Raw genomic sequence first — 19,647 nt, forward strand, 5'->3', positions numbered from 1 at the left:
GCATCTGGCCTTTTGCTTAGATCCATACACATAGTCTAATGAAATTGTGTTAATTCTGACTTTGATTGGGTGTATATCAACCTCTGAGAACGTCCTACTTAAAAAAACAACAACAAAAAAACAAGCAAAACTCACATTTCAGAAGGTCATCTGATTTTCTGCAATTACAAATCTCAAAATAGCCCCAACATCCAGTGTGGTCTGTTACCTGTACCTGTTATGGACAATATGGAACTGCTGGTCTGTTTGACTGGTCAACATTAAGCCATATTGTTGGAACGATTAATAAAGCACAATTATTTTTTAAATTGTCCTACGTACCGTACTAATTCAAAAACCCTATATATTTTTTTAAACACTTTACAGTGTTGCAGTTCAGTGACACCACCTAACTTTTTGGACCTGCCTAAGGCTCTTAAAGTAATCCTAATATCGATTTGTCTTGGATAATAGAGGACGTTAAGTAAATTCATAACCTCAAGGAAAGGCATGATTCGGTTTTGAATAGAGTTTACAGCCTATGTTAATTTCTGTCAACAGCAGTTGAGTATACGTCTTGCTAAGGCATTGGAATTCACTGCTACATGTGCAAGATTTGGAATGAGTCGCTGCTCAGGATTAGGCTGGTCAAATCTTGTTCTATCTGGTCAGCACAAGTCATTTACATACATTTATTATTACATCAGTATAGAGGGGGCTGACCTTCATGTGCCAGTCAAGTCAGAGCCTTGTGTTTCTCTACAACAACACATGGGTTAAATAGTGTTGTAATAATGCAGTTAGATAAATATTTCAGAAACACTTCTTTGAGATTTTCTGTAAGGCAATTGAACAAAGGTAGAGTGAATGAGGTATACGAAGAAAAAGCAACATCTGATAAAACCTTTCATTGTAAATGTAGGACCTAGATTTATAGATTAAACAATAATGTGTAAAACGTTAACATTTGGTGTAGTGATGAATAGTCTGGATTTTTGCTGTTTTACTTGCATACAAGGCTGTAAATGGTAATTGTTTTGATATAAAACGTTCATAAAGGGAATACACAGAGTAGGTAATGAAGGTGAACTGTGCTATCAATGTTTCTTGACATGTAAACAAATGACAGCGACATCTGTCAACGATCTGTCAATCTTTAAACTTTAAAAGCATTGTGAAAGGAAAGCTTACAGCACTCTCTAGTGGAGAAAGGAACACAGTATTTTACTCCACTAGTGCAAGGAAAGGACACCAACCACAGAAAATACAATTTGTTCATTTACAACCCAGTGAAGAACTGGGTTTAATACAGTTACAAGAAAGTTAAGCATCATGTTGTTACAAGGTTCAGTTAGTCGTGGTGACCCAGCATGGGTTGTATTGAAAAGACTATGCATGCTATGCACAAGACTAAGCATTTCATTTGTAAAGATGCCACTGGCAGCTGTGTTGTGCTTTAGTCTTTTCCCTTAAACTGTTACCCCTACAGTGAATTGTCCTCAGGCTGCAATATCTAACACCTCTTTAACCTGAGGTATTTTCTAAAAGGTCCCTTGTTCAATTAAACAAAACAAGAGATTAAAATCCGCCTTTACTGTAAAAGCAAAATCACATACTTTTATAATGCATTTTGGGTAATTTGCTTTACAAGGATGTATGTTTAGGTTTTTCATATCAGTGAGACAATTTTGAAGATGAGCAGTGTGTAATGTAGAACAGTAAGTCAAGAAATGGTAATAGATTTTCCCTACTCATGTATTTGTTATGTATTTATTTATATAGATAGGGCCTCTATATAAGCAATGAACATGTGTTCTACATCCTCAAAGTGAACATATATACAGAGCCACTTAATATGAATGTTTTAATGTTGGGCACAGTACCATGGTTTATGTGAATTTTGCTAATTTTGAATGACTTATGGAATAATTTAATATAATTCAACCCTAAAACCTAATTTGGTTTGGATTTTGGTAGGTTAGAGTTGGTTCTAGGTGGGCATAGTTCTGTACTGCTTGGTTTTGGTCTGAGAAGGCATAGTTACGCTCAGGGTAGCCTAGATTGGACTCGCCAAGGTTGGGTTCTGGGTAGCCATGGTTGGGTTCTGGGTAGCCAAGGTTGGGTTCTGGGTACCCATGGTTGGGTTCTGGGTACCCATGGTTGGGCTCTGGGTAGCCAAGGTTGGGTTCTGGGTAGCCATGGTTGGGTTCTGGGTACCCATGGTTGGGTTCTGGGTAGCCATGGTTGGGCTCTGGGTAGCCATGGTTGGGCTCTAGGGAGTTGTTACTTGGTTCTGGGATCTCTTCTGAGCGGACCAACTGACAAGCATGTCTTTGTCTGGTTTTAAGACCAACATTCTGGAACAGATACACTGCCACCACAAACTGTAACACCTAAGGAAAAAACGAGATTCACACTGAGACTAGAGATTCACTCATTGCATGAGATGGTTTAAACAAGCTTATGGTTGGTACTGTACCTGAATAAGTAGGAGGCCAAGGTCAATGCCCAGTATTGCAAAAATGTTCTCTTTCAGCCAATTCTGTATCTTGTTTTGACAGCCCTGATTCAATGAAGATTCTGTTAACATGCATTTCAGAGTAATTTTCAGTGTCAAAATGTACAAAGTGCACCAATACATTGTATTAGTATATTAATAAAGTAGATTAGTAGACTGAGAAACTGTATATAATCTTATCAATAAGAGAAACGACGAGAGAAAAAAATGTATGTAAGAGAGAAAGCTATTCTGGAATGATACCTCTGTATAGTGTGATCCTGTTCCAAAAAGTGTTATATTGACTGGGAGGATGGTGCAGCCTGAGGAATTAAAGCAGGAACATGGAAACACCATTGATGAATTGAACAAACTTGAATTCAGATTCGATATGATGACGTTTTTCATCCAATCAGCATGGCTCTCTCTCCCACAGCACTGCCCCTTTAAACACAGAAACAACAACCTTGATACGTATACATATTATAACATACATTGATATTATAATTATTATTTCAGGGTAGTAATCCTTCAAAACACATTACAAATAATGTTGATTCAATATTGATGTATTGCCACATCAAACTGTATATATATATAGAACTGTCCTTCAGATTTTACATAAATCATAATGACAAATGATGATGTTGTTTGATGGCCAGGTGGATAATTAAGTTGACAAAGTAGGATGTACTAGTGATTTACAATAACTAGAGGCCCAGATCATGTAACATTGTGCTATACTTTATCATTCATGTTTGTCAAGTTATATCTTTCGCTGTCAGGCTGTACTTACATAGTGCTGCACATTATCTAGAAGTTTCCATTGTAGTCCAGATTCGTCATTTCCATATTCAGAAATGATTGCATCCACTTTGTTAGTCAGTATATTTTCTACCTGAGAAAGACAAATCCGTCAGACCATGCTGTGTCATTTTGTAACAGAATGCCAAAATTGGTAAAAGCATCTTTTTCTTTCATGCATAGCTGGAGAATATGTTAATATCCTTCAGACATCCCTACTTTTCAATGTGGGTGGCCGCAACCTACTAAATCATTGATATTAGTCAAACTGAATATTTGTAAGGACGTATATATCTGCAACCTGCCAGTATGTAAGTTGGTAAAGCCCATGTATTTTTATTGGCACTGGACTTACTTTCCCTTGGTTGAGTAGTAGAAGGACTGTGACAAATACTTGGCCAAGAACAATGCAGATGAGGAAGATCGTGTCCTTAGAGACAGACAAAACAATGATCAAGCTGTTCATAATCACTGCTTGGATGAAATGATCCCAAAGTTATATTTGTCAACATTTGAGTCACTCACCAGCACTAACAGGCATCTGTTCTCCAAATGAGCACCTGCACAACCTACTACACTCACAGATGTTGCCACCAGGCCAACGACGAACAGACATCCAGCAAATGTCTTCACGTCTAACACACACAGACACACACATACAGTTACACATTTTATTGGTTACATTAACCATCATTTAGCACTTTATTCAGCCACATGGAATTTAAAAAAACGATTGAATAACATCTGTCCTGTGTGTGTATATATATATATATATAAATATATATATATAAATAAAATGCATGTATTTTTTTTACAGAAATAGAGAATAGACGAAAACGTAGGGGAGAGGGGAAGCCATGCAAATAATGACCCTTGAACCTGAGCTGGTGCATTAGGGCTTCACCCTGTCTATAACTCGCTTTACCCAGGGAGCCATTGGGGCACCTCACCATCCTGGAATTACTCCCATAATCTTTTAAAAGAAGGGTTTTTATAATTGTCTTAAAGAAGAGACATTCCTACCAGATTTGAGGACAGCCACAAAACTTCCTGTATCAAACAATATCCACACTGCACATCCAAAGATACTGACACCCAGAATCTATGAGGATTAAGAATAGGCTTGTTAAATGTTGCACAATCAGAGAAAGATAATCAGAAGGAGAATAAGCACAACTTGTCTTTTAGAGCAACAAAGGCAGCTATTATACTTTTGTGCCAAATTTAGGTGTCTAAATCCTATACACCTTTTTGGAGGGTTAAACTCCAAACCTTCCTCGCAGTATCAACTAAATGGTAGAGTATGTCTTTGTTGACTTGTGATGCTTCCAAAATAGTGTTTCAAATGGTCCAATGAAATAAACCCATGAGTCTATCAACTTAAATACATTAGCAGAGTTTACATTATTAAACTTTGTACCTGACCTGATAGATTTTCTTGAACCTCCAAAAGACCCAACTAAGGAGTATTTTATTTACAAGCTACTTCAGAACTTTGTGAGCACTAGTAGGGTAGGCTGTTTATCTTACCCCAAAAAAGGTGTTGAAAATGGCTGAGAAGAATTTCAATAAGTGTAACTTGTCTTCCACCTTCATGGTTATTTAGTTGTCTTCTCTATGATAAAATGTTTTGTTGGTACATCAATCAGACACATACAAATACCCACAGGCTATACTAAATGAGCATTTACATTTGTTAAGTGTGTGTCTCTTTGTAAGTGTTTGGTGAGTTCTGGTTTACCTGTATGTTGTCAGAAGCTTCGTCTGTGCTGTGTTCTGCTTCTCTACCAGGAACTTGACAGGTAAATCATCTGCTTTCACAATTCTCTTCCTGTGCTCCTACTGGAAATTTTCAATCAATATCGGTGTGAATACTGGCTCAAAACACGCTACAGTTGAGTTGTCTTGAAATCACGATGGAACAGAGTTCAGTTCCTTATTGTTTTTATAATCATTAACTTTAGACAAAGACGCTAGGCAACACTGACTTGGCTGCCTACGTCACAATAGTATGAATGAAGAGATTGCATGATCCTGAACTATCACCTGACCAGAAGCGTTGTTAGACATAAAACTCTACTGGGGCACAGGCCCCTATTCATAGCAATTTCTTTTTCTTTCAAGCTTGCTGTGCACAATGCACTACTAGGCTATAGAAACTACCCTTGCTTAACCCACTAAATAACAGTTCAGGGATGCAAGTTTGATGTCAGCTTTGGCAGGGACATCAATATTTAATGCGAGCGTGCACATTATTTCGCCTTCATTTGAGCGCAAATACATTTTTTTTTGCTTCATGTAATATTTTATGTTTTTTATGTTTTAGTCAAAATAAGATGATCGGTAGGCCTATCATTTAGAAACTATCTTTAGCTACAGTGGCTATTTGGCATGCTCAGAAGAGCATGCTGACATTGAATTCTGCGTGCCTCGGTTTGTGTTTTCGGTTTAACATTTTTACAAGCTTGATTGGGAAACTGTGTTTATTTTTTCAATAATTATCGATCTAAATTAATGCACTTACTAATAAAGTAAATTGTTAAAACCCAAACTTTAGATTTTACTGGGGTACAGCAGATTTATACTGGGACCCTTTTTACTGCCCCAGTAAAAAGGGTCTAACGACGCCTCTGCACCTGACTATATTTTGAAATCAATCAGTGCTTAAAGTGGGTTTCTTTTAGCAGGATATGGGAAAATACTCCAGACGTTTGTGCAGATAGGCTACTGTTCAGGACTTCTAAAATATCTGTGTTCTGATTGGTCATACTTATCCGCATGGATCCAAAAGTTGAGCTTTTCTCAACTTTCACATCCATATTTCCATCCAATATATCAGAGTTAAATGCAGTTGTACATGAGGTTTGCTTCGAAATGTTACGCACAGTTCGTAAAAATATGTAATAGTGTTAATAACCAGGCGTAAAAGTTAAATGTAAAAGTCTAATTCTGGACGCACTCACTACCCGTGTGCAAGTAGCATGGGGACCTGATTAATCAGTGGCCATGATGGATCTGGCCACTCTCCCAACAGATTTCCCTCCGACCAGAATTTGGTAGGGCCAATCACAACTGTTTATCTGATCACTTATTCTTTGAAGCAACTTGGTCTGATAACTAAAACAGCAGTGTTTCCACCTCCCCTATGTGCTGGGAGGTCCACCTAGTTTCTTTGCTGCCAACTTCTGAAAATATTTTGTTTGTCATTTTATTGATGTAATTAATATCACTTTTCAGCGTATTGTTGATCTCCTGGTGGCTTTCTTAATGTTAATGGATGATGTCCGAACCTTGTAGGTGGTTGTAACAGTAATGATGTTTATCTACTAAGCCTATAAACTTACTGAAATTAGCTAGAATCACGCTCTTCTTGCTGAGCAACTTCCAGTCTTTTTTCACTGCAGACGTAATTGAATCTCACCGCCATACAACTACAAGCTAAACATCACAGAATACTAATCATCACAGGTACCCATCTGGAGAACATTTTCAACACTCACACTTCTTATTTGGGAACAAGCTACAAGCATCAGGCAGCGATAGGCTACATACTCAGCGCCCCATCAGCACCGACCAACCGCCGTAGGCCTACAACAAAATAACTTTTTCCCCCTTCATTTGCATGAACCCTCCCCCTTGCTTCCAAACTATCAGACCACAACAGGCAAACCAGAAGATGAGGAACGAGTGCAACTTTCGCTCTTTCTCTCTCGCTTCGTATGTTTCGTTGTTTGTTGAGGTCGCGGCAGGCTTGCTCTTGAAGGCAACACATTTGATGTATTTTGAATGAGTAGGCCTACGAAACAATGTAGCTGTAGCTTTAATGAGAGCTCCCCCCTTTGCCTTGATGGACGCGCAAACCACCCAAACGTCGCAGTGTTCGACAAGTTAAATGTTCGCTTTAGGCGGAAAAAGCTTAGTATCAACTCCAACTCTTGGCTAAGATGTATAGCTACGCAACATTAGCCTTCCATAATTTCAAAAAATAGAAGCTGTGTCTATCTTTTACTCGCTTGGGTACCACAGGGCAACTTAAAACCATTGCGAGGACCAGCAAAACGACTTTATGTAGCTGTTGAGAAAGACTTGCTTTGTGCCGTCCAAGAGTCTTCTGGCCTGTGTCGTTGCAAAGACATGAACAATTTGGCAATCGCAGGTTCGCTTCAAAGCCGATATCAGATCACAAGTTTTCGTTCTGGGAGATCCTCTCACGTAGACGATACCCATCTGATAAGCCATAGCACTAAACCCTGCGTATATTAGCCTACTTCCCTGTTAGACACAACGAGACATGAATGGCATCCAAATCCAAGTCTCGCCTGGCTGCATTGCCACGTTCTGAGATATGCGCTTATTGGGTTTTGTCGTTCGGCTCCCATCTGTACTCTTTTTATGAACTGCACAGATTCTCTAAAGGTAAATGGGTTCAATGTATTTCAATAAATAGGCCAAGCAAGTCTTTGCAGAGTCTGAATAGTCTGTTATTTCTGCCACTTTATTTTGTTATGCCTTAACCTTTTTGACCATCCTCAAATCTAAAGAACGTAGAATACTCGTGCTGCTCTAACTTGCTATCTAATTGTAGGCGTTATTGGAGTTGCATGTAATCTGTAAACATCATCACACTTGTTTTAGAATGGTTATAAAGAGTCTAAATGATGCTGAACAAATGACGACACTGTATACCATCTTATTCCAGAGCATGAAGCTGGACTGGAGAGAGAGTTCCAACTTCAGACTTCAGACTTTCTTGGGGGTTTTAAAAAGGTGATTATATTTTCGGTCATAAAACTCACATTCTGGAGAATGTGAGTTCTCTTTGGGTTAATACTCTCTTGGTGTTCCTTGTAATCATTGTATCAGTTATACTTCAACTGAAGTACAATATAGTGAAATTAAATGTCTATATTTTTTAGGACCCAAATGACTTTGAATGGAGCTTCTGGAGCAACTGGGCCAAGAAGTCTTTGCTGTACACTTTGTTTGGGCATGCGGTGGTCTCCAAATTGTCCTCCATCTTGGTTCCCAAGGTAAAAATAACAAATGCTAAACATAATGAGGTGAACATGACTGTGCTGTGATGGATCTTACAAAGTATAACTTAGATGGCACAACAATTTTTATTGGCTGGAGTAGGTGAATAATTAAACATAGTGTGTGCAACTTGATTGAATTGGTAATAAATACTGTCCACCATTGAAGATCTAGAGTCATAGCTGGTGTTTTTAGAGGTGGTCATCACTTTTGTAAGTCAGAGGACCCAAGTACGAACCCCGGTGTGGGCAAGATCAAGAGGAACCAACACTGACGAGTGACGCAGTTATGCCTGTGATATATGCAAAGTGTCATAGTCTTTAAATACATGTTCTTTATGCTGTTCTCCAGCTCAAGGTGGCGGTGGTCTCAGGGTATGGCCTCCTGGTAGCCTGTGGCACTCTGGGTATTAAAGGTGTGGCTGTGATAATGGTCCATCTAGGCCTATCATTGGGTGTGGCCCAGCTCTGCAGACCCAGTATGTCCTGGTGCTGTGCCCTGCTGCTGCTATCCACCCTCCACATTCCCCCTCTACAGGAGCTCAAGGTGAGTCCCACAACTTCCATAACATTCCACATATAACTCCACAGTGTACAGCAAAGTGCTACAAAAGATCTAATTCATTACAATGTTTCATGAACGGGACTCCATGACATGAAAACAAGAGCAAAGCCAGTCATGCCTTAATGCGTGTAGCGTCGCTAAGTAACCATGTTGTTGTCTCCCACAGAGAAGCTGGTATGAGACAGAGGAGGAGTATTACCTCTTACTCTTCAGCGTTGCCGTTTGTGGTCTTCGCTTCATCAGTTTCAACCTCGAGCACTGCTGGCGCCCACTAGAGGCTGGAGGACTAGTGCAGATCTATTGGTTGACTGCTTACTCCTTCTACCACCCTCTGTTCTACAATGGACCCATCGTCACCTTCAAAGACTTCGTCGAACAGGTAAAGGGGTTCATCCAATGAGTTGTACGTGTTTAATAAAAGCACAGGGCAGTTTGTACTAAGGATAGGAACCACAAGTGTGTGGTCAAACTAAGCGTCTGCTTGTCTGTTAGTGGCAAGAGCTCAATATGGAAATAATACACTTCAGTGTTTAGCTTCATTAGTCATTTCTGCTCTAATCATTTCTGCTCTGTCTATATGTGTAACTGGAGAAAATACAGTGCATTGTTCTGCACAGTCTGCACCAGTGCCGGTTCTAGCACATTCAAGTCACGTTCAAGTCACTGTTATATAAGGATATTTCTCACCATCCCCATATTGTAGATGCAGAGACCAGCTGAGAAGAATGGTGATAAAAGGACTGTCCTCCCATTACTGGTCAAAGCAGGAAGGATAGTTGTGTGGTGGCTGACAGCAGAGTTCATGATCCACTTTATGTACATGCACTCAATTCAGACCAATGAAACCTACCTGGAAATCCTTCCCCCTTGGGCCTTGGGTAAGAATGTTTACTGCCGGCCTACATCCTTTTTCCTCTGTTAATCTTTTTGAATAAAGTAAGACAAATACACAGGGAACTGGTAACTGTCCCCTCTCTTTTTCCCTCTGTCTCTCACCTTATCACTATTTCCTGTAGGTGGACTGGCTCTAACCCTCGTCCAGTTCTTCTATGTGAAATATTTGGTTTTATTTGGCTTGCCGTCATTACTGGCTACACTGGACAACTTGGTCCCACCAAAACTTCCTCGCTGTGTCAGCATCATGTACAGTTTTACAGGGATGTGGAGGTGGGTTTAAAACACATACACACACAAGCTTACTAATATATTAGAGCAGTCAAATCCATGAGTATTATAAGACTTAATAAGATTAAATTATTTTTGAACAAGACCAAACAAGTTTCTCACGTTTCAAATGCTTTATCAAGCTCATGCTGAAGAGGGCAGTATGAACTTAGATGCTGGACCTAAATGCTGAACTGAAGCATTTGTAAATGCCCTTTATACATTGGAATCAAATCCCAATTTGAAAACATGTTTGAAACCTTCCAGAACAAAATTCTGATAATATCAAACCCTGCTGGGTGATCTGGGTTAGCTCTAAAGGAATTTCGTAATATGAATTTCACAATGTTACTTTGGTTGTGACGTCTAAGGAATGCTGTCTTTGATAACATGACTGTCTTCAGTTGTGAAGCATTAAAATGTAACAGATGTTAAATGATCTGTGGCTGTTAATGTTTGAATTATGTGTCCATTGTGTACACTGAATCATTGATTGAATCTAACCCTCCCTCAGTTGCTCTGCATAGCACCCACCTTTGTTATTCCTCTGGGTATCCCCATGGCGCTAAAATGGGATTGCCTATCTTGTGATGCATTCCACATATCTTAGTGCAGTCATTCTATAGAGCAGTGCACACACACACACACACACACACACACACACACACACACACACACACACACACACACACACACAAAACACATAATTAGTTATCCCTTTTTCTATATTTTTTTTACTTACTGGAGAAATGGAGAAAGTCTCTTTAGTCAGCTCATATCCTCAGCCCAAGTGTCCCAAGTTTTCATCTGGCGAAAGCACATACAAAATAAATTAAAATAATACTTTAAAGCACACTGCTCATTAAAGTAATATTATTGATAGTGACAGGTTGTTACAGTTTACCTTTGTCAACAGTAGCCAAGTCTATTTGCATCGAGATATAATGCAGCCTGTTGGTAAAAACAAACTTCTTCACCAAATGTTATCAGATAGTGTAAATGAATCAATGTGCATTCAGTGGTTGCTATAAAAATGCAAACCAGCTGCCTTGCAATTCAAAATCATGGTTTGCATACTTTAACCATCTCTATTTTTCATACAAATGTTTCTTGTTTTTCAGGCATTTTGATGAAGGGCTGTATCTGTGGCTGATCAGGTAAGAGTGGTACATCAATATAAAGTTAAACACTATAAGTTACTCAACCTGAAGAAATACAAATGTACATTTGAGTTTATGCAGCTGGAGAAACATCACTGTTGAAGTATATTGAGCAATAATGACATGAATATGTCCATGCCATATGGGGTAAAATGGTTTTGATTTGCTAGAAGGTGGTCGGTTATTGGTAGCCCTTGTTTTGATATTTCACTTGTTCTCACGTTGCATTAATATGAATTACTTTCACTTTTTGGGCTGTTGAAATGTTTCTTCGTGTGGATTTAATGAGTGCTCCATGTAGGATATCATTAGTTGTTGTATGGGACTGGAGAACTCAACACAAAGTGAGCTGTCTACTCAAAAGCCTCACATTTCCATAAAGGACATTTTATTAAAGATGTAAAGTGGATTGGAAAAATGGAGGCAAGAGCACAAAGGGAATTTTATTCAGCACTATTCATTCTCTCTCTTCCACCTGGCATTTTGCCCAGTATGTTGTGGATCCATTTGATCAGTCACATGGGTGGGAATTGGTAGCAGGATGGGAGGAGGGGGTGTCTATCTGAGTTTGTACATGTAGGGGTGCAAAGAATATGCATGATCCTGGGATGATGGGTGGCTCAGTAGTATCAGACCAGTAGGCATTTGCTTCAGCCCAATGAATGTCAAGATTCAATTTTATTTGTATTTTGTCACTTCTACACAACCAGTGACTTGATGTTCAATTGTTTTATTAAAGGGGAGTGGGATAGAGGAAATATCTGTCTGTCTAATTTGTCTAACTACCAAGAATATACATTTTAGCCTACTGTGCCATCAGCGATTTACACCTGAGGACTCAAGTATTCTTTTTAGCTTTTGTCTTTGGACATGTTCCTGCCTGAGGCATTACAGATTCCATCTTTGTTGCACTACCAGAAAACAGAACATGCATGTATTCATTATCATGAGATGCATGTATTCATTATCATGAGATGCATGTATTCATTATCATGAGATGCATCACATCATTTCATTGCAGGTGGACAGCTTGTAGAAGGGATATTTTTCTGTTAAATATGCACATAAATAATAGGTGCTATTTACTTTAAATAACAATCATATTTTTTTCTATCCCCCTTTCACAATGAACACAAAGCTGAATGTGTTATTTTGGTCTTACACAATGTGCTAAGAGTATATTTTACAAACAGATGTTCCAGAAGAGCAGGATTTAGTAGTTGGCCTGCTAACTTTGTTACAGGCATTACTTTTCACTCCACCATATGCTGTGAGCATTCATTTTGAGCATTTACGAATAAATTATAGTAGCAACATTAGAAAAAGATGACCAGCTATTGGAAGAATCTAGTTTTTTTAACATTTTCTTAAATATTTGTTTTTATTCATCTTAAGAAAGATGTATCCCCAACCATTCACATGTAAGCTCCATGCTGAATTTGGTCTTTCAGGTATTTTGAAATGTGAGCTTTGTTTCTGACACCTACTGTGCAAAGTGTTTCTGATTTAAAGTTGAAAGTGTGACAATGATGCTGCTAATGTAAAATGAAATGCATAATACCCTCTGTGTCCTCTCTAAAGTGGATCTGAAGTGGTGCTAATGCAGTTTTAAATCCTCTTAGACGGTCTGAAGTGTGTGTAGGTGTTCCACACGCTCCTGAAGATGACTCAGGTCCGCCATTTCATGTCTCTTCAGGCTCTTACTAGTCACCCCTGTCACTTTCCCTCCACTTATACTATGTGTTAGTGTGGAAAATACGCATCAACTCATCAACACTGCTGAGTCGATGGTCTCAACCCACCTGCAATTATAAAAAGGGTTCTTGAAGAATTAGTGGAAAGGATTCTGTGAGCTTTTGTTTCAGTGAGATCCAAGACATAGAATGCAAATGGCAGCAGTGCCCACTGGGTCCTTCAGATGATTGGGATAGGAGGGTCTGGGGATGGGGAAACAGAGAACCAGTATCTACTTTACAACAACATCACTGCACATCCACACCCAGCTAAATAGTGAGATGTTTACAGTGGCTGTCTGAGACAAACACTGAACTAACAATGCGCAAGTTATAATAAACACCATTATGTATATATTCTTCAGATGATTTGCTTGCCTAAAATACACCTTGTGTCATCTGCTATTTTCCTGTGGCTCATCTTACAATTCTTTGTTTAATAACTTCATGCCATGGGTGAGTGGCACTTAATTACTCATAACACCACAGAGACAGGGACACAGCTTGGCAGAAACCTTAGTATTTGTAGGCTCGTGTAGATTACTCCTTACAAGCTGAGAGTATACATTTCAGTTGTGCTTTGTTGGGGTGGACAATTGAAATGGTGTAAAACGATTATTCGAACTGCTTTCATACATTGCCCTGCTGAAGGAATGTACAAGGAAGGCCTAACAAATAAACTACTCAATGACAAGTTAATAGAAGGGTAAAGAAAAGTAAAATAAGACAATTTGCAAACCAATGTAGTTTACAGTCTAAAGCTTTGGGGATTTATAGGAAAGTATACATCTACAAAACACTGACAGTTCAAGCCATGTGAATATTCTGTCTAAAGACCTGAGAAGTCCCACATATACGGACTGCTTACCCTGGACTACAGTCTGCTCGGTAATCCAATTTTGCTGTAACCCGTTTCAGATATGTCTATGTTCCTTTGGGAGGATCTCACCACGGCCCTCTGTGGAAGGTTCTGTCCACTGGTCTGGCCTTTGGCTTCGTCTGTCTCTGGCACGGAGGACATGACTACCTGCAGTACTGGGCCCTGATGAACTGGGCCGGGGTTCTGGTGGAGAATGGACTGAGGACCCTCCTAACCTCACCCTTCATCCTGCCCTCCATTGTAAGACGGATTGCCATGCTTCAGTCAACTTCAAATCAGGTGGTGCGATGCTCGGTCACGAACACTGGCTCTCTCTCCTTCAGGAACGTGGCCTATCGCCCCCAATGAGAAGACGGTGCGCGGCCTTTCTCTTCGCCATCTCCACCGCCATGCTCATCTTGTCAAACCTCGTCTTCCTCGGAGGGATACACGTCGGCAGGATCTTCTGGAAAAGGGTCATCATACAAGGTGAGACCGTCTCCCAGTGAACAAACCAGGGATACAAATGGAATTATTAGCAGATGGTTTCACTTTCTGCATTTCATTTGTATGTGATAATAATTGAGTTTTTTAGGTTATGCCAAGCCATGCTCTCTTGCTGATTTCCCCCGATACTCATTTATGAGTATATCCAAAGGTTATCTGTCTTCATTTATTATACTTGTCAGTGTTTAGTTTATCCTCTATTTGCCCACAGCAATTGCATTTTGCTTTCTGTGTTAAGAAAAAGCTCTGGTTTACAAAGAAAAGTGTGGGTTTAAGGATTGGGAATTGTTACTGTAGAGGCTACAAGTGGACAAAGAATTGTATTGCAAAGTTCTTCAAATCTCATAATAATAGACAAGTTTACATGCAGGATATGCAATAAAGCATGATATGAATTTACAATTGGTGATAGACAGGTCATGAAAGGTGGAAGTCTTAACGGGATGGTGTTGTCCTATAAGAAACTTTATGATTGGTATCTCCTTAGTCTCTCTCTCGCTCTCTCGCACTCTCTCTCTCTCCTGTGCAGTAAGAGATGCTCTCTCTGCTGCTGGGACGGAGCGTGGTTGGCAGGGCAGTGCTGGAGTGCAGGGAATGCTGTGGTGGCTGGTGACATTTTGTCAAACAGTTCTGGGAGACATCTGTAACAGTGCTGTGCCAGCACTTGTGTGTCCCCCGGGACTCGTTTCTTCTGCTCAATTAGTGCCCAAAGCAATGACTCCAGTCCCTCCCGTTATAGGGCATTTCTCTCTCTCTCTGTCTGCCTCTTCTTCTTCTGTCTCCCTCTACCAGCCGCCCCACATTCATTTAGGACATCAATATTTTTGAGTGATGAATTGAGTGGAGACAGATTGGAGTGGAGAATGGGATCTGAAATCAAGCTGCTACGTCCAGAGATCAATGCCTTCCTCCCCAAAGTGCTGAGTCGAATGCAAGATTTTATAAGCTTAATCCCCCGTTGAAACTTGCTCAATGTTACATACTCTTTTTATGGACTGTTTATCTCCAGACACACTGCCCTGCTGAGTCATTTGGGGAAAGACATATATCAACTGTGTTACAGCCCACCAGATTACCCATCCTGTGTTTCTCAACACGCCTTTGCCAATCAGGCCCTTGACAACACAAGGCCTTCAAGCCTCGACAACTGTAAGAGCCTAAATGTGTTGTCATGACGTCATAAGATAATTGCTAGACTTTTTTAGTTTGAAAATGGTGGACAATTTAAAGGTTTTTGATAATTACTTTTACATCATTCCGTGGACTCATTTAATGGAGCTAAAATGGAACTACATTACATTGGCCACAACTGAAGAATGGTACAACCTACTCTCAAAACTGTTATTCCTCAATTAGATGAAATATTTTATGACTGCTCCCATTACAATTAATTTGATTATAAATCCAAACTGGAACATGTTTTAGTTTCGCTAGAGGTGCTTCATTGATAGCAACCGTGATTTAGGTGCTTGCCTCTGAAACTTGGAGAAATATGTTTTTCTCCAAGGCTCCTTCACTTGGATATTGTAATTCAAATGACTGACTTTTGTTCTCCACCATTCACTCTTTTATTCAATTTTAAGCAAAACACCAAAGGTCTAGTAAGGGATATTGATTGTTTGAATTTATCATTTCTGAGATGTGATACCCCTGCTTAAATGATCTGATGTTGATAACTGTACTAAGAGGATGTCTGTTATGTAGTAATGCCCGCCCACTGATAAATATGCCAACAATCACAGTCAAGAAGAAGAATGCCAGCGTCTCTATTAAAATTGGCTTGGATCTCAACCTCTGGAATCAAAGCAGTCACATGAAAGCAAACAGTGCTACCAGCCTTGTCCTATTTAAGTAGATAGATTTGCTTCCTCTTTTCTCTACACGTCCACCGCCTATTCTATCCTTCGCTGTTAGTTGGCTGATAAACCTTTTTCATTATCTTTATGACAGTAGTCAGACCTGTGCACACTTAATTCTTGAAACAAGCCAGTTTGCTTTGACATGAAAGTTGTCTTACTGATGTTGGCTTGCCATGTTATAAAATGAATGAATACAATATCCATTTATTTAGTCAATTAGAGAAGATTAAATCTAAAATAAGATTTTGGAGCCAGAAATTGGTGTGACTGATCTACTAGATGGCTTGATTATAAATAGTTTGTTTGTTCCAGTTAAAAATATACCATATTGTTTGTTGCCTGTAGAATTTCAGATGCAAAATTGTATCCCTTTCTGGAGTACCCTTTTCACCCCATATGCTCTTAACAAAGACCTCTCTTTTCTAATCAGGAGACAAAGGCAACCCCGTTTGGCTAATTTCAGCGCGGGCTGATTAGATCCTGAATAATATGTAATTAAAGTCATCTCCAGACTAATCACAGTCCAAATGCCCACTCGTGTGCCAAATGGTAACCTTGAATGGGTTTTTTGTAGTACCATTCTTGCATGTATTTAAAGCTAAGCTAGTAGTGGTTTTAATGATAGAATAAAGAAAATATGATTTTCAGTCAGTTAGTCCTTCCAAGAACAAGAGTTTTCTGGGGACTTAGTTCTGATCCTGCTGGATTTAGTGCGTACAACCATGCACAAAACACACGCACACCCACCTTGAAAGTAATCCTCCTCATCCCCACCACCACTACCCCCCCCCCCCCACCCCCCTCCCATTATCTCTGCAGTTTACTGAGTGCATTCCTTGTCTCAGTGTGAGAACAATCAGGTCCATTTAATTTATTGTCAATCGGATGATTTTTACTGTGTGTATAAAATCGAACAGTAGGCCACTTATTCGCATTAAAGAAAAGAACCAAAACATTTCAGGATGAGTCTGAAATAGAATTTAGGTTATTATGAGAATAACAATGTTCCATACTGAGGGTGAAAATGAAGTGTGTTGAGTTCCAGGAGATGGACTCTGGACGACTCAGCTTTGATCCAAAGACAGAATAAGTGTCTGCACATGTTGTATACTAGGCCAACAGTGTGAGAGGCCAGTTTGCACCTTCAGGAATGATTTCTATTTCAACTAGGACTCTATGAGATGGATAACCTTTATAATCCATTGGACATTCTTACCTTTGACGTAGTTGTCAGTGGACTATCAGAGAATAGACTGGTTACCACATTTATAACGCACTTCAAGTTGTTATCACTGTAGCATATAGTGACATAGGAAACTGCTGTGCAGTGAACTGGCAGTGCAGTTTAACAGCACAGGCTATTTCACAAGAAGAACACAGTATGGGGAAAGGGGGTGGGGTCCAGTGGGTGGCTAGAGGGTTATGCTACAATATGTGCCTGTGCTCCCCTGCACATGTGCATGAGGTACATAATAATTAATGCCTCTTAATCCTGGTATCAAGTTACTACATAGCTGCTCCTGTAATGTTGTCACTACAGGTGAATTGCTCTCATACCTTGTCTAATGACTAGAAAAAGACAATGACGGTTTTGAACACAGTCTGACTAGTGAGGCTCCCGTTTGTTGTCTTCTACCTCAGACAGAAGGTATCTCTGCAGCTGTGGGCTGTGTCAATTCCAAAATGCTAATGAGATTTTGAACAGGGTGAAGAGCGTTGAAGTGCTGTGCGTCTGCCATTGTGCTCTACGGGCGCAGGTGTGCACTCCCTAAGTGTTGCACTGAGAGGTTGGAGGCAGGCCATGTGTGGAGGAGGAGGAGGGCGAAAGCTGGCAGCTCTTGTGAAAAAGTTGGGGCTTTGCACTTTGAAAATCCAGAGACCGGGTTGTAATTTGTACTGTGTCAGCAGAAATGGTTTGGTACCACAGATGGCGTTAGGGAACCCAGAAATGTGCTAGTCTTAACAGGTTTTCTTCTTTGTCAGTCAAACTTTAACTGCAGGCATCTCAAAGGGGTCACGCACGGACCATTTCTTAAAATGTTATTTAATTCCTTTCCTTTTTCAATTGCCCTTAAAAAATTTAAATTTCTTCCTCTGCTAATTCAAATCATGACTGATTTCCAAATTCTAAAATGCACAGCAACCAGTTGAAATGTTAATGGCGTAGCGCAATTAATGGTAATAGGACGCTTCTCCGAGAAACAATTTTGTACTGTAATACTGGACTCTAAGAGTGACTAGATAGGACCTAACTCTACTGGCACTATAAATATTTAGATTATACATTTGTTAACTACCACCCAGTTTGCACCTGGCTGGGGTAGAGTGTGGACAAATAGTGGATGTTTTTACTATGTATCAAAATAATGTTTTGTAATAATGTTGTGCTTTCGATAGTTGAATATATTTGATTAAAAAGGGTAAACAGTGTGACAAAAGCAAGAGACATTCAGACAGGCAGGGAGACTGACAGGTTCTTGATGCTGTGTTAAAATGGCAGGCCCAGTGAGGAGGAAGAGAGAGTGAAGGAACACATCAAACCTTTTAGTTTAGTTTGTACTTTTTACTGACAACCCCCCCCCCCCACACACACACACACACCTAAATGTGTGATGTATAAATGGGAGGTGCAGTGTGCAGTCAATGAAAATGTGTCCTTTTTTTGTCAAGGGCAGTGAGTCTCACGTTGAAAAACATGAGTCACTGTCGATTTTTTTCCTAAACGTTGCAAATGGATCCCACGGCTCTCAACACCACTTCAAATATGTGTATTTCAGTGCATCTCAACTTGTTTCTGTTTCCCTAGGTTGGCCCACGATGGTGCCATCGATGCTGGCCTTCCTCTACTGCTTTGCCCAGATTGGTCTAGAGTGGAAGAACAACTTCAGTCTTTAACACACTGGTTTTGATAGGAGGAGGAATCTTGTCTTGTGTCTAGGTGACCTACTGAGCATATAGATGGGACCAGCACAATATTCTTTAGTTAAGTGTTGGCAAGCTTCACTTAAGTAATTGTTTGTCAAATGTTCCTAAACACAACATTTAAGTTATTCAGTATTCAACAAGGAAGGTTTCCACAAATCCACTTTTAATGTCTGTATCCGTAATACAATTTTAGATTCAGTTCGACAACTTCGAAATACATTTTTGAGGATAAACTGTTATTTGCTTTCAAATAGTTGAACTTGAATCCCAAATACAGCATGGAAACCTTCTCATCTGTAGGAAACATGACTGATTTGCACTTTTTGGGGTTGAGTTAGAAATGTAGATTTCTGTGCATCACTACTTTTGTAATCAGATTAAATATTTTAAATGAATTGACATTGACATTAAGAAAACAGAATGTAAATGTCATGGCATAATTATAAATAAGGTGTTTTTATGATTTTGTACACAGTATAGATAGATAAGTAAACCTAATCTTCAATTGACAGTTGTCTGTTGACAATAAAACATACGTGAAAATAAAATGACATTTTGTAAA

The 19,647-nt window shown here is 39.6% G+C and overlaps 2 protein-coding genes across 4 annotated transcripts; one reads left to right on the forward strand and one right to left on the reverse strand.

The window, feature by feature from the left end:
- Positions 1–2,486: 2,486 nt before the first annotated feature.
- On the reverse strand, positions 2,487–5,187 carry si:ch73-139j3.4 (CD82 antigen). 3 transcript variants are annotated; one of them, XM_047028750.1, is made up of 8 exons: positions 5,022–5,187; positions 4,811–4,895; positions 4,304–4,382; positions 3,806–3,915; positions 3,636–3,710; positions 3,273–3,374; positions 2,741–2,920; positions 2,487–2,559 (listed from the first exon to the last, which is right to left on the reverse strand). In XM_047028750.1, the coding sequence occupies exons 2-8, from the start codon at positions 4,874–4,876 to the stop codon at positions 2,548–2,550; spliced, it is 624 nt and encodes a 207-aa protein (XP_046884706.1). In that variant the 5' UTR covers positions 4,877–4,895; positions 5,022–5,187; the 3' UTR covers positions 2,487–2,547. The 3 variants fall into 3 exon arrangements, 1 of the variants encoding a protein (XP_046884706.1); XR_006956724.1 differs by lacking the exon at positions 4,811–4,895 and having other exon boundaries at positions 2,490–2,559; positions 5,022–5,186; XR_006956725.1 differs by lacking the exon at positions 4,811–4,895 and having other exon boundaries at positions 2,515–2,542; positions 5,022–5,184.
- Positions 5,188–6,548: 1,361 nt separating this feature from the next.
- On the forward strand, positions 6,549–19,637 carry hhat (hedgehog acyltransferase). Its single transcript, XM_047028749.1, has 11 exons — positions 6,549–7,696; positions 7,980–8,047; positions 8,197–8,310; positions 8,666–8,860; positions 9,045–9,257; positions 9,582–9,756; positions 9,895–10,045; positions 11,164–11,199; positions 13,854–14,055; positions 14,139–14,283; positions 18,967–19,637. Exons 1-11 carry the CDS (start codon positions 7,576–7,578, stop codon positions 19,053–19,055), a joined length of 1,509 nt encoding a protein of 502 aa, XP_046884705.1. The 5' UTR covers positions 6,549–7,575; the 3' UTR covers positions 19,056–19,637.
- Positions 19,638–19,647: the final 10 nt, after the last annotated feature.

The sequence above is a fragment of the Hypomesus transpacificus genome, chromosome 11, assembly GCF_021917145.1.
Source record: "Hypomesus transpacificus isolate Combined female chromosome 11, fHypTra1, whole genome shotgun sequence".
Lineage (NCBI taxonomy): Eukaryota > Metazoa > Chordata > Actinopteri > Osmeriformes > Osmeridae > Hypomesus > Hypomesus transpacificus.